Source organism: Salvia splendens, chromosome 17, assembly GCF_004379255.2.
Source record: "Salvia splendens isolate huo1 chromosome 17, SspV2, whole genome shotgun sequence".
Taxonomy (NCBI): Eukaryota; Viridiplantae; Streptophyta; class Magnoliopsida; order Lamiales; family Lamiaceae; genus Salvia; species Salvia splendens.
The window spans coordinates 1,058,414-1,073,134 of NC_056048.1; the positions used below are offsets into that span (position 1 = coordinate 1,058,414).

General features: G+C 39.0%; 2 protein-coding genes across 2 annotated transcripts; both read left to right on the forward strand.

The window, feature by feature from the left end:
• Nucleotides 1–2,244: 2,244 nt before the first annotated feature.
• On the forward strand, nucleotides 2,245–2,574 carry LOC121775384. Its single transcript, XM_042172463.1, has one exon. It carries the CDS (start codon nucleotides 2,245–2,247, stop codon nucleotides 2,572–2,574), a length of 330 nt encoding a protein of 109 aa, XP_042028397.1.
• Nucleotides 2,575–11,449: 8,875 nt separating this feature from the next.
• On the forward strand, nucleotides 11,450–14,500 carry LOC121773682 (UDP-N-acetylglucosamine 1-carboxyvinyltransferase 2-like). Its single transcript, XM_042170587.1, has 6 exons — nucleotides 11,450–12,038; nucleotides 12,952–13,102; nucleotides 13,169–13,450; nucleotides 13,527–13,698; nucleotides 13,790–13,868; nucleotides 13,960–14,500. The coding sequence occupies exons 1-6, from the start codon at nucleotides 11,521–11,523 to the stop codon at nucleotides 14,162–14,164; spliced, it is 1,407 nt and encodes a 468-aa protein (XP_042026521.1). The 5' UTR covers nucleotides 11,450–11,520; the 3' UTR covers nucleotides 14,165–14,500.
• Nucleotides 14,501–14,721: the final 221 nt, after the last annotated feature.

A 14,721-nucleotide genomic window follows, 5' to 3' on the forward strand; every position in this document is an offset into this window, starting at 1 on the left:
CCCCGCCGCGTCCTCGCCCCGCACCCGGCGATCGCCCGTCCGCCCCCCATCGCCACGCCCACCGCGTCCACCCCGGGGCGGACAACCTTCCCATTATAGCCCGCCCGCCGCCCGCTCGTGGACGCGGCTATAGCCGCGTCCACTCCATAGTGGATACCCTAATAGTTGGTGAGAAACTCTCTGTTCTCTTAGGGTTCGATTGGTTGCCTTGAAACAATAGGTTAGTGGAATGTTTTCCTGCATTTTCCTCTGTTTGGTTCACTTTTGGAAAAAGATTTTTGACCCGAAAAACTATCCTGACCCGTTTTAGTTTTTGGGATAGTTAACCACTTTACTGAGTTATCTCTAACCTCCTACCACCCCTGCGATATAGCTGTATCCATGGCTCCATCAATTAATACTAAATTAGATTTTACCAATTTATCCTTCATCTATCTCAGCAAAAATTGCTGCAATCTGCTTCATTGAGCGGAAGAATTCCTAACGCCCAATTAGGCGCACAGAAATTGGGCAAATAGGGTGGAAGAAATTGGGTAAATTGCTGCAATCTGCTCCAGCGGAAGAAATCCTAACGCTTGGGCGCACAGAAATTGGGTAAATAGAATTTGGGAAAAAGAAACCGCGCAGCTCGTTGTGCTCCCTTGACGAGGACGACGCCATAAGCTTCAAGCATGTCTGATTCAGACTTGATTCGGAGGGTATCGATTTCTTTACAATCCTAATTACTTATCGACCTAGGTATATTTTGGTCGAGGAATGAATACAAAGTCTGAGATTTATGATAGCTTGTCTCCATCCACAAAATTGGAGTATGATTTTGTTGTGCATTCACAAAATTATTGTTATATGCCTTCGATGTTAATAATTTGTTGAATGAGTGATATTTTTTGATTAGTAGGTGTTTATGAAAATCACTATTTTTTTTAACTTTTGTGTTACAGTGTTGAACTAGTGACATTGATGAATGCAGATGCTAATTACTCCATTTTTGTTATTTTTTATCTTTTGCTTTGCATTGTTGAGGTGTCTATTTGTATCTTTTGGAAGGAATTGTTGAGATGCCGATTTGTGGCAGTGATGAATGACTATGCTAATTACTCCATTTCTGCATTTTTTTATCTTTTGCATGAATGATTATGCTAATTACTCCATTCCCAAACATAGGATGCTTCGTCCCGGAAGAAAATGGCTGAATACATGTTAGTGTTGGAGGAAATTGTTCGTAATTACAAAACAAACTTGCTTCTTATGCGCATCCTGGTTTCGGTAATTAGATGCAGGTCCAAAAGAAAGGAACGAGCTGGGGCCAATGTCAGTTATAGTTTGATAAACAAAAGGCCTAAACAAGTATATCATATCAACAGAATGGTTAGGCTTACAGACAGGTCATGTATAGATAATCTGAGGATGGATAGGAACACTTTTGGAAGGCTATGTCGCCTCCTACGGGACTACAGTGGGCTTATTGATCACAGATTTGTAACTGTCGAAGAGCAAGTGGCCATGTTTTTGGGGATTCTTTCTCATCACAAGAAAACTCGTCTTGTGGGATTTGAATTTATGCGTTCTTCATATACGGTTAGCCGCTATGTACACATTGTACTACGTGCTGTATTGAACCTTCAACATACTTTGTTGGTTAAACCCGAGCCAATATCTGATGGTTGCAGTGACGAACGATGGAAGTGTTTCAAGGTTTGCCCGTATTGGTAGTTCTTATATCCTCTGTTGGATGGTGTTTTATTCCAAAAACATATGCTGATTTCAAACCTTGTATGCAGGGATGCCTAGGAGCATTGGACGGTACATACATCAATGTCCGTGTGCGTGCGGGTGATACCCCTAGATATCGTACAAGGAAAGGGCAAATCGCCACGAATACGCTGGCCGTATGTGATCGGTTCCTCAGATTCATATATTTGCTCCCTGGTTGGGAGGGATCCGCGGGGGATGCAAGGATTCTACGTGATGCTGTAAGTCGACCAGATGGACTCAAAGTTCAGAAAGGTTAGTCATTGATTATTGATGATTTAATAGCTCAATTGTTAATGGGTGAAGCATATTGATTTGGGCAGTCCCTGTTATGATTAAATGGATGCTGTTTGTGTAGGCCATTACTATCTATGTGATAATGGTTATGCGAACAGTGACGGCTTCTTGACGCCCTATAAAGGGGTTCGTTATCATCTGAAAGAATGGGGACCGGCATGCGAACGTCCTCAAAACCCTCGGGAAATATTCAATATGAAGCACACTAGAGCCCGAAACGTCATTGAGCGTGCATTCGCCGTCCTTAAAATGAGGTGGGGCATTCTCCGGAGTTGCAGTTTCTATCCGATACAAGTTCAGATAGGGTTGATAATCGCATGTTTTTTGCTACACAACTTCATACGAGGTGAGATGGCAGTAGACCCAATAGAAGAGCTGATCGACGGACAAGCTGGTTGCGATATGGATAACGAAGATGCTGAGGACGTTGTTGAATACGTCGACAGTGTAGAAGCAACTACTGCATGGAATAGGATGAGGGACGATCTAGCAGCTTCAATGTGGGTTAATGCAAATGCAGCGTGAAAGTAGTCTTGAATTCAAAATTTATGAATTTCTCTGTTTGAAACTAATGTTTATGAGAGCTTAAGTATGTGACTCATTACTTTAGATTTATTTTTTACATTTTGCCAAGACTTGTAGGGTCTGAAGATGTGTGTCGTTTAAAAGTATTCTAGCTTGTAACCCCCTTTAGTTTTTTGGCTTAATGTTCGCATAAGGTGAACGAGGGACTTGATGAGTTCGAACTGAATGTTTTAAAGGAAGTTGTATGAATACCTTTTATATCAGTCGACCTCCAATTGTTATGTGAAATATTAGTGATATTAGAATAATAAATTGAAAAGAAGTAGAGATTTATGCAATCTAAAATATTAGTGATATAAAATGATACTTTTGCATCATAAAATGATAGTTTGAGGGGACAAAATGATAGTTTCAAATGATAAAATGATACTTTTGCATGATAAATTGATTGTTTGAGTTATTTGGTTGGATAAAATGATACTTTTACATCATAAAATGATAGTTTGAAGGGACAAAATGATAGTTTCAAATGATAAAATGATATTTTTGTTTTATAATGATAGTTTTAGTTCTTTGGATGATAAAATGATACTTTTGCATCATAAAATGATAGTTTGAGGGGATAAAATGATAGTTTCAAATGATAAAATGATACTTTTGTTTCATAATGATAGTTAGATTTTTGGATGATAAAATGATACTTTTACATCATAAAATGATAGTTTGAGGGGACAAAATGATAGTTTCAAATGATAAAATGATATTTTTATTTTATAATGATAGTTTTAGTTCTTTGGATGATAAAATGATACTTTTGCATCATAAAATTATAGTTTGAGGGGATAAAATGATAGTTTCAAATGATAAAATGATACTTTTGTTTCATAATGATAGTTAGATTTTTGGATGATAAAATGATACTTTTGCATCATAAAATGATAGTTTGATGGGATAAAATGATAGTTTCAAATGATAAAATGATACTTTTGTTTCATAATGATAGTTTTAGATTTTTGGATGATAAAATGATACTTTTGCATGATAAATTGATTGTTTGAGTTCTTTGGTTGGATAAAATGATACTTTTGCATCATAAAATGATAGTTTGACTATGCAAGTTTTAATGTAAATTATCATTTTAATGTAAACAATAGTTGGAACGTCCAAATGAAATGATACTCCATATTTATTCTTTTTAATAAAACTGAAATTTTAATTTTCAAGTACTTTATTTATTTTTCTTTATTCTACCTCATTAGTTCCTTAAAAATAAAGATTTTATGGACTATGCGAGTTTTAATGTAAATTTAGTTAAGTATGAAAAAAAGAATAATAGTTTTAGATTTTTGGATGATAAAATGATACTTTTGCATCATAAAATGATAGTTTGAGGGGATAAAATGATAGTTTCAAATGATAAAATGATACTTTTGTTTCATAATGATAGTTAGATTTTTGGATGATAAAATGATACTTTTGCATCATAAAATGATAGTTTGAGGGAACAAAATGATAGTGTAAAATGATAAAATGATACTTTTGCATGATAAATTGATTGTTTGAGTTCTTTGGTTGGATAAAATGATACTTTTGCATCATAAAATGATAGTTTGAGGGGACAAAATGATAGTTTCAAATGATAAAATGATATTTTTGTTTCATAATGATAGTTTTAGTTCTTTGGATGATAAAATGATACTTTTGCATCATAAAATGATACTTTGAGGGGATAAAATGATAGTTTCAAATGATAAAATGATACTTTTGTTTCATAATGATAGTTTTAGATTTTTGGATGATAAAATGATACTTTGATGGAATAAAATGATAGTTTCAAATGATAAAATGATACTTTAGTTTCATAATGATAGTTTTAGATTTTTGGATGATAAAATGATATTTTTGCATCATAAAATAATAGTTTGAGGGAACAAAATGATAGTTTAAAATGATAAAATGATACTTTTGTTTCATAATAATCATGGATCCCATAATTATTTAATTATTTAATAACTAACAAAAATTGTAAACACATCAAAAACATATTATTATGTATATATGTGTTCATAGTGATACACCATGACTCAAAAATGAAAAAAATAAAATAAATAAAACTTTGTTGGAAGTTCCAACAAAGTTTTATTTATTTTATTTTTTTCATTTTTGAGTCATGGTGTATCACTATGAACACATATATACATAATAATATGTTTTTGATGTGTTTACAATTTTTGTGTTAGGTATTCAAAATATTCTAATTATTATTTTTGAGTTTATTATGACTGTTTAATTTCATAATTTTGTTGCACAATTATTTTTTATACCATATACATGGGCAGAAATAGAATGTGTTATTTGTAGATCAACCTGAGTATCATCTCTGTTCAAGAGGCCAAATTAATAATGTAATGCAATGGCGATGAAAAGGTTGATATACACATACCATTGATGAAACATAGTCCAAGGGACACACATTCATAGTCGTCTAATACAGATACTTCCTAATGCATCATACATGCAAAAGCTAAACACAAAATATCGGCATGTTTAAGATGTTCGTGGCCTCTAACAAAAGCAGCTATAAACATATATATAGGAGTAAAAAACTCTCCGCTGCATAAACCCCAAAATCCCTTCATCACCCAATCAAAGCTTCGATCAGCCGACCATGTCACTTGTTGTCCATCTCCAGAAGATACATCACAAAAGATGGGCGAGCCGTCTCTGCTAGACCCTTGAAAAGATCAAGGAGCTCTGGTTCTTTCACAAGTTTAGCACATGCGTCATATTTTTCTTTCAATGTGAGCCCCGGAATCACATCTAGCAGATCAAGCACTCCGGTCCTCTTGTTGCTGAGGTCGAATTCATAACCTATCCTTGCTGACAAATTCTTCAATTGCTCAGTTGTCTCATCATGCATCCGATTCATGAAATCCAGCACCTTATCCAGCTGATCATCAAGCTTGCGTTTCTTTCCACTTTTCTTGGTACACTTTGGAGGGCTTGTTTCATTGTTTGAGTGAGTCTCTTCAATGGTATCTGGAAGGAAACCTTCAGGCAGTCCCTCGCTGTCAAGAAAATCACAGTTGACACGATAAACATTACCCGTATCGTTAGTAAGATTCACATCTGGGGGATAAATTGTCTGGGCTGCCTGATGCGGAGTCATGCTCCCCATTCCAGTGGCTCGATCCTTGCCAAATATTTCCTTCCAATCCTCCCAATACGGCCAAGCTTTGTTGCGCATATACCTTGCGTTGACATCCCCTTGTGTCAATACTCACATTAACACCATATATAAATTGAACTTACATACAATAATATTTGAATTGGGAAAGGAAATAGATAATAACCTTAACAATCTGAGACCATTGTTCATCGTCACAATCGATCTTGAAGTCATTGTTCACATTAAACCCGACACCACTACGCGACAGTATGGTGTCCAGTAAGTAGTAGCTTTTCTTCCATGTTGTGAACTTGGACTTGATATGTGGATGCACCTTCAGATCAGTGTTAGGAAGGTGTTGACGCATTATATTCTCAATCCGTGTTAGATAACCAGCCTTGAAACCGTTATCCGACTTCCATCCAGTAGCCACGAGATCCTTCATCGCCATAATAAGGGTGGCGTCCTCCTTATCTGTCCAACCTCTTCTTGACCTATCACTTATAGTCGAATTGCTTAGACCAAATCCACTCATTCCTGTTGGACATGAACAAGACAAGATCAATAATAATTTGAATGTCCACACAATGACATGGATCGAGTAGTTTATTGGGAACTAACCCTCTGTCTCCTGGCTTGACGCAACAGAGCTTGCACGTTTATGGCAGTTGGCCATTTGGGGGAAATGAATCTGCTTACACGAAACGGAAAACACATTGAACAATGCGATATCACAAATTATGTTTTATGCTTGTGTTCTAAAATACTATATAGCAACATAGAGATACCAAGCAATTTGCTTACATGAAACGGAAAACACAGTGAACATAAACCAAACAATTTTAGAACAAAAGACACCAAGCAATTTCTTATTCAACAAATACACAGTAAACTTAAAAAATATTAACACAATCCACACATTAGCATAATGTTAGGTCAAATTTAGAACAAATAATTCGGACAAAAACACAAAAATTAAACCATGAAACCCAAAATACTCCATATTCTGATAAATAATTTTAACGAAGAATTGGGATAATGCGAATATATACTTGTGCGATCAATCACAGCATAAACCACCATTTCACCATAGCACAACAAAATTTAAATCGACTCACCGGTAAACAATTTATATCTACTTGGATGGACCGAAGTTTGTGCTTCGTCCTTAGAGCTCGAACTCACGCGCAGAGATTGGAAGGAGGCTTTCCAATAGTTCTACGCTGTCAATGAAAATGGGAGGGAGAGGCTGAAATTTTAATATATGTAGAATGGGTGAAAAATATGGTGGCGGGAATCTGAAATTTTTGCCTCCCTTTTACCGCTAAATTTGGGTTCAAGGGTAACATGGGGTTTACAAATTAATTTAAGGGATATAATGGTCTTTTTGGTTGCATATCATATTATTTTGCTATTTGAACCAAATATACAAAAATACTGCAGAAGAATTCCTAATCTGCAACCAAACAATAAATAGGGTTACCTATCTCTACCATGAAAAGTTAGAAAGTATTGTAAAATAATGATAGTATTTGCTTTCCTACATTTTCTAACATAGGCAACCAATCGAACCCTTAAAGTACATACACTCCTTCAACCCATCAAGGTAAAATTCTAATGAATATATATGGTCAAAGGCAATCAAAGGTTACTATTTCTACGAGTCCCTCGTACTGCTCACAAAGGCAGTGAAATACCATGAAGAATCCAATCAAAGAGGACCGGAGAACACTCATAGAGAGAATTTAAATGAGATAGAATAAACAGTGTTAATTCATAGAAAAAGAGAGCGTATTGAGTTACGAGAGTAGTGAACGAGATTCGGCTTTATAAGGTCTATCCGTCTCCTAACCCACACGTAAGAAAGACGTGCAGCCCCATAAGAGCATCCACTACGCATCCCGTCACCGTCCCGCGTTCCGTCATGGAGGGACGGAACCGCGGCGGGACGCGTTGCAGCAGGTCATTCCGTCCCTAGCCCGTCCCAAGACCCGTCACGCCGCGATGTCTCGCCACGCGCCGAGGCGACGTGGCGAGCTCCCAGGCCATGCGTGACGCCCCACTCACTGGCCCGCGAGTGGGTTTCGTCACGCTTACGGAATAATTCATTTTTTTTAAATTCGAATTTAAATATAATTTTTTTAAACGATAATGTTACCGTTTTCTTAGCCGTTTTTCAATTTGTTTTTAATTTTTTTTAATTTATTTACTCTATAAATACTCCTATTTCATACTCATTTCACACACAAACACACATCTATTCCTCTCAAATCCTCTCTATATCCACTCCAATTTCCATCTCAAATCAACTCAAACTAATAGATCATTTTGAACAAATGTGTCAAATAATGGAACAATCACTTGAAGAAGATCGACGTCGGGAGGCGGAGGAAGCCGCGCCGCCCCAACGACGCTCCCGGACGTACATCCATCGTAACCGGGAGGAAGCCTGAAAGAGCAGGTTTGCGTAGGTGTCGTTCAAACAAGGATGTATCCTACTGATCAGGATGAAACAATCCCCTGCTAAGCCTAAAACCTGGTATCAATAATTCCTCAACCCTCTTCTACTGGGTAGTATAGTGAAGGTAGGGGTCGAATCCCACAGGGATGGTGACGATTTGGAGTGATTGTGGTGATATTCTGGAAGGTTTGGTTAGCTACCACGCTTTGGGTTGAGACTTATCTAGGCTGGAATTTAAGGTGGTACTCTACTGACTAGGAGGTGTGAGAGACGTTTGATAAGCATCTGTGTACGTGTGAGTGGGGAACATGATGTTTCAGAAATAAATGTAGAAGGTACAAGTTTACTATAAAAGGTTAAACAGAATATCAGAGGAAAAAGAGGTAGTTAGGTGACTAGGCCTACAGGTCTGAAAAGTAATAGCTGAAAAGTAAGGAAAAGTAAATGCCAAAAGCAAAAAGTAACTAAGAAGTAAATGTGGTCCCAAATTTGGATGTGGACATTGTCTTCTCCAACAAGTCCGAACACAAATCAAACAACTCAGGTTCCATGAACGAGAAATGTAGATTAACAACTTCACAAAAAAAACAGATCTATAATCTAAACTCCAAATCAAAAGATTAAACTAATGAAACTGAAATTACGCTTACGGGTCAACATGCAGGGTGGCAGAATAACGTAAACTCAGATTTCACACTGAGACACTTCTGGAAAATAAATCTAAACAGCCACTGAACTAACAAATCATAGATCGAACAACTCCAAATGAAATCATGCTTCCAACACTTAGAAATTACTGCAACAACTAGATCTAAGCTACCTAGGCAGAATGAAACAGATTTGAACAGAAAGAGATGCATAAAAACAACTTCATTGCATAAAACGTTTGGATCTCAACAAAACACTTCAAAGGATGATAAGTACTGAAAATGCAGCATATCCAACGAAAGAAAACAAGTAAAGGTTAACTAAGAAAGCGAATAAAGATTGTTTTGCCACTCCGGGCGATGAAACTGCTACGACTACGGAATAAACTGGCTGGAACGGTGGAAGGCGAATCTCCGATGGACTTCTGGAACTTCAGGTGACCATGGTTGTGGCGAGGAACGAGAATATGAAAGACTAGGCTGAAGGACTGATCTGCCGAGAGAGAACTACTCTAACTAAGAGTGTTTTTCCTAAAGTTGATGATGATCCCCCTCTCTCTAAGTGGCTTCCTTTTATAGGGAGGCTTGCCCTTGATTTTTAGGGTAGACTCTCTTCGCGAAATGACCCTTTTTCCCTTACTTGTGGCTGATCTTCCCAGCAATCCTCCTTCTCCATCTCGAGCCTTTTTGGCATGCATACTGGCCAGTATAGCAACATTCTGATGCCCTTTTCACCTGAGTTGTCCGAGTCTTTCCATACTGACTGGAACACTTTCCCTACACACTTTAGCATCTGTTTTGCAGATATAATTCAATTATTCACATCATACTGACCAGTAACCAAGCCTAGAATACGACTTATCAAAGCCAGCGCAAGGTTAGTACGCGACTACTTCTGTGATAACCCGGTTTGGGAGATACCTACTTCCGTCGCCGTTTCCGCATGGGGAAATCGCTATTTCTCCACATCGCAAATACTTTGGCGGCCCGGGAAGAGTTCTTTCGAGAAGGGTTCGACGCGGTCGGCCGTCCCAACCACACGACGCTGCAGAAATGTACTACAGTAATCCGTCAGCTTGCGACTGGACAAACAACCGACATGTTCGATTAATACCTCCACATCGGAGACACCACTGGGCGCACCTGCTTGCTCAAATTCTGCAAAGGCGTCCGGGCAGCCTTCACCGACGAATTTCTCCGGAGGCCAAGCACGACCGATTGTTAGTTCCTCCTCGACCTGCACGAACAAGTGCACAGATTCTCCGGGATGCTTGGCAGTGTCGATTGCATGCACTGACAATGGAAGAATTGCCCGGTGGCGTGGAGGGGGTCCTACACGAGCGGCCACAAAGGCACCCACCCAACTGTTGTACTCGAGGCCGTTGCCGACTACCGGCTTTGGATCTGGCACGCGTACTTCGGGGTCCCCGGGTCGAACAACGACGTAAACGTGCTCCACCAGTCTGACCTCTTTACCGAAGTTTTGGACGGTAAAGCGCCGGCCATCAACTTCGTCGCCAACAACCGACTGTATAAAATGGGGTACTATCTCGCCGACGGCATCTACCCGAAGTGGCCGACCTTCGTGAAGACGTGCAGCAGGCCTACGAACCCAAAGCAGACTCTTTTTGCGCAGAAGCAAGAGGCTACTCGCAAGGATGTGGAGAGGACGTTCGGGGTTCTCCAAGAGCGCTTCAACATCATCAAAGCTCTGGCTCGTTCGTGGTTCATGAAGAGCATGGTCGACATCATGTATACGAGCATAATCTTGCACAACATCATTGTCCAAGACGAAGGACCAGAGGCAGGAAATTGGTTCGACCCCGAATCCCCCGGAAGCTCAACTGCAAGTAGTCCGCCTCGAAGTGGAGCGCACCCGTCTATACAAGACTGGTTATCTATTCGTGCAAGGACACGCGACTCTAGCGCCTACGCCCAACTCCAAGAGGATCTAATTGAGCACATTTCGACAAACTTTAGCGGAGGAAATTATTAAATTATGTATTTTTATTTTTTAGGAAATTATTAAATTATGTTTTTTTACGAATTTTATGTTGTAAGTTTATTTTCTTTAATGAAATGTGTTTTTATTAATTGAATTTGGTTGGAAATAAAAAAAATGAAATTGAATTAATAGTAATTTAAAGGACGGTTAAGGGACGGATAAGGGATAGAGAGTTGCAGGTTCCGTCCCTTAGTTAAGGGATGGAGTAAAAAAGGACAGAAGTGCCCTCAAATATTAGTTTAAGGGACGTTATAGTACCAGCATAGTGGATGGCCTAAGGCTAGATCACTTTCTACTTTTGAAATAAACGCTTTCTCTTTTTATTTCTTATCAAAATATTTCATTATCCTTTTCTTTCTATTTTATGCAACAACTTCATATAAAATTCAGTAACATTCAAGAATGTAGTCGTCACTCAACGGATGAAGAATTATTCAGAGTATCATGTGATGTGTCTAAACTATTTGTGGAAAACAATAGCAATCAGTTATTAACTTTCCACCGATGGAAGCTACGTTATTCTATAAAGACATATTCTAACTATAGCAATCAGTTATTAACTTTCCACCGATGGAAGCTACGTTATTCTATAAAGACATATTCTAATTATATCTCGACATTACCTTAGCAAAATTAATAAATCCACAATTTCCCCCCCAAATAAATGTCTTCCAAATTCGATCCAATTCTTCCTCTCAATCTCATCCTTCCCCACCCAAATCCAAACCCCAACTCCCTTCACCTCCCCGCCGGCCCTCCCGCCGCCGCCAAACTCGTAATCACCGGCGGCAACAGCCTCTCCGGCCACGTGCCCATCAGCGGCTCCAAGAACTCAGCTCTGGCTATTCTTGCGGCGACACTCTGCTGCCGCGGCGATTCGAAGCTGAGCAATGTGCCCCAATTGATCGATACGACGACAATGGCGGCCGTTTTGAGCTCTCTGGGAGCTGAAATTGAATTCTCCGGTAACGAGGTGGTGGTGAGGACGGACCGGGTCGGGTCGGTGGAGCCCGACGCGGGTCTGGTTGGAAGGATCCGAGGCGGGTTCTTTGTAGTCGGGCCGCTGCTGGCCCGCTTCGGCGAGGCGGCTGTTGGGCTCCCCGGCGGGTGTGATATTGGGGCCCGGCCCGTTGATATTTATGTTCGTGGGCTTAGGGAGCTTGGCGCCGTTGTGGAATTGAGGTTGGTTTTATTTCTATTTTTGTTTTTGTATTTTAGTGCTGTTTTTTGTTTTTATTGTATTTGCATCGATTTATTTTTGGATTGGAATGATCAAATCAAATCTATAAATTATGTGAATATTGTAAATTTATGAGTTGCTAATTCGTTGATTCTTCCCAACTACTTAGCATAATTTCTTTTTTTTTTGGCAAAATTTTTATATTTTTTACTTTCTATTTTTATTTTTTGTCATACTTTTAAATTTTTTAAAAAATCTCATACTCTATCAATTAGGACATGGAGGAAGTATATCATTTAATTTTTCTTGATTGTATCAATTTATTGTAATAATATTATAATCAAATTCCACTGTACAGTTGAGTCATTCACTTCAGCTCTGATATTGTGTTCTAGAAGATGATCTATTATTTTATTTTTTGAAAATAAATTGCATGGACTATAAGATGACCTATTATTTCATTTTCGAAAATAAATTGTATAGGACAATATTTAAATTTTATGTTTAAATAAACAATTGTTGAAAAACGATTGGTAAATTCATATAAATTGAAAAGATAGAAAAATAATAAATAAATTGAAAAGATTGAGATATAGTTGTATTTCCTCCCCATTCATAAGTTTTTTTTATTGTCCCATTTTAATTGACATATTTATTTATTTTTTAAATGGAAATATCAATATCTTTACTTTATTCCCTCTCCACTCATCTTATAAAAGAACACTGCATCAATACATCAAAATATAGAATTCTTACTAGTACAATGTAGCCTTTTTACATGAAATTTTTAGCTAATAGTACAAAAATGTGAAAACAGAACATAAAGAGACCAAACATACAACACATTGCATCAAAACATCTTCCACATTAAGACTTCTTCTTGTAGTAGAGAGATTGATTTATCAACATCTTCAGGGACAACAAGCTCGTAGCACGTGCAGCAAACGGACGAGGTCTTGTTGGCGGGAGGTTCCGCCTTGATTACCCCAGCGTCGGAGCAACTCAAACTCTGATGATGGCAGCATGCTTGGCCGAAGGCACGACGCTCCTCTCCAACGTTGCCGGAGTAGGACTCTCCCCATCCGAACAATACAGATTAACTTAACTCAACTACTAATCTGTTACTCTGCAGGAGCCAGAGATAGCCGATCTTGCTTCCTTCCTCACAAGCGCAGGGGCTCGTGTGGGAGGCGTGGGGACGGACAAGATATGCATTCACGGGACGAGGCAGCTCTATGGCACTGAACACACGATCATGCCTGATCGGATTGAGGCAGGCACGTTCATGCTCGCTGCTGCCATCACTCGTTCGCGCATTTCCCTCTCCCCTGTCTGCCCCGAGCTCTTGTCCGTCTTGATTGACAAGCTCTCGGGCGCTGGTTGCACGATCTCACACGTGCGTGATGAACTGGAGGTACCTTTTCTTCGTCCCTTTAACATAATTCTTGATCTTGATCTTGATCATGATCAATTATGTCCTTTTACATCAGCTTTCCGCCATTCCTCGAAGAAGTGGAGAGGGCTTACGCGGTTTTGATGTTAGAACGCTCCCATATCCCGGATTCCCGACAGATCTCCAGCCTCAGACAATGGCATTGCTGTCAACCTGTGATGGTTTGAGCATTGTAGAGGAATCCGTGTTTGAGAACCGCTTGACTCATGGTATTATGTTATGTTCATTATACCTAAAACGCATTCTTTTAGCATGGATTCTCCTGTTTGGTCTGTCTGTAACTGTGTGGCTCCTTTGCAGTAAAAGAACTGCAAAAGTTCGGAGCTAAGATTTACACCGAGGGAAGTACTGCGTTCGTACACAGGAAAGGGAGAGGAGAGTACGTTCTATACTCTATCGATACGCCTTATTGTTCAACTGGATTTTTACGTCTCGTTAAAAGTCCAAGCTTGATTTGAACCTTTTGGCAGGAAACTACGTGGTGCACGAGTCGATGCAGCTGACCTAAGAGGCGGGATGTCGTTAGTATTAGCCGGCTTAGCTGCAGAAGGAGTGACTCAGGTTAGCAGAATGTGTAACATAGACCGGGGTTACGAGAGTTTGGAGACGAAGCTTCGTTCATTGGGAGCCGATGTGAAGAGGCTAGAGAAGTCCCAGTCCATCTTGAGATCATGAAGTACTTCTTCAGTCCCATTCAAAAGCAAATCATTTCGTTTTATGCACTAGATTTCATGCAGTGTTGTTTAGTGCGTCGAGTAAAGTACAGAAAGTAAATGTTTTCATTTTAAAAAATATATAGAAATATACTGCAAAGAATTGTCAAGAAGAAGAGAGCAGAGTGAACTATATAATGCAGTTGCAGGGGAACTGCAGGGGAATAAAAATAATCTTAGCAACTGTTTGGAAATACTATATAATGCAGTTGCAGGGGAACTGCAGGGGAATAAAAATAATCTTAGCAACTGTTTGAATTTCCAATATTTTTTCTACATAGTTATATGTTAATTTTTATTACGCAGAACAAATGCATATATAATATATATGGATTGTGGTGGGACTTATATAGTTAGTATATGCCATTACACACTTTCATGTGGAACCAAAGTAGGATTCGTAGCAATTTATTCCCTTTTCGGCAATTGCGTTTTCTGGTATTAACAGCTCCAACAACGGCATCAACGCTCTCAACCACTCCAATAACGGCTTCTGGTATTAACAGCTCCAACAACGGC

Coding starts and splice junctions, on each gene's coding strand:
- LOC121775384 (XM_042172463.1), top strand. CDS start 2,245: ATGAAGCACACTAGAGCCCGAAACGTCATTGAGCGTGCATTCGCCGTC.
- LOC121773682 (XM_042170587.1), top strand. CDS start 11,521: ATGTCTTCCAAATTCGATCCAATTCTTCCTCTCAATCTCATCCTTCCC. Junction 13,699..13,789: donor TGAGAACCGCTTGACTCATG/GTATTATGTTAT, acceptor GCTCCTTTGCAG/TAAAAGAACTGCAAAAGTTC. Junction 13,869..13,959: donor CACAGGAAAGGGAGAGGAGA/GTACGTTCTATA, acceptor ACCTTTTGGCAG/GAAACTACGTGGTGCACGAG.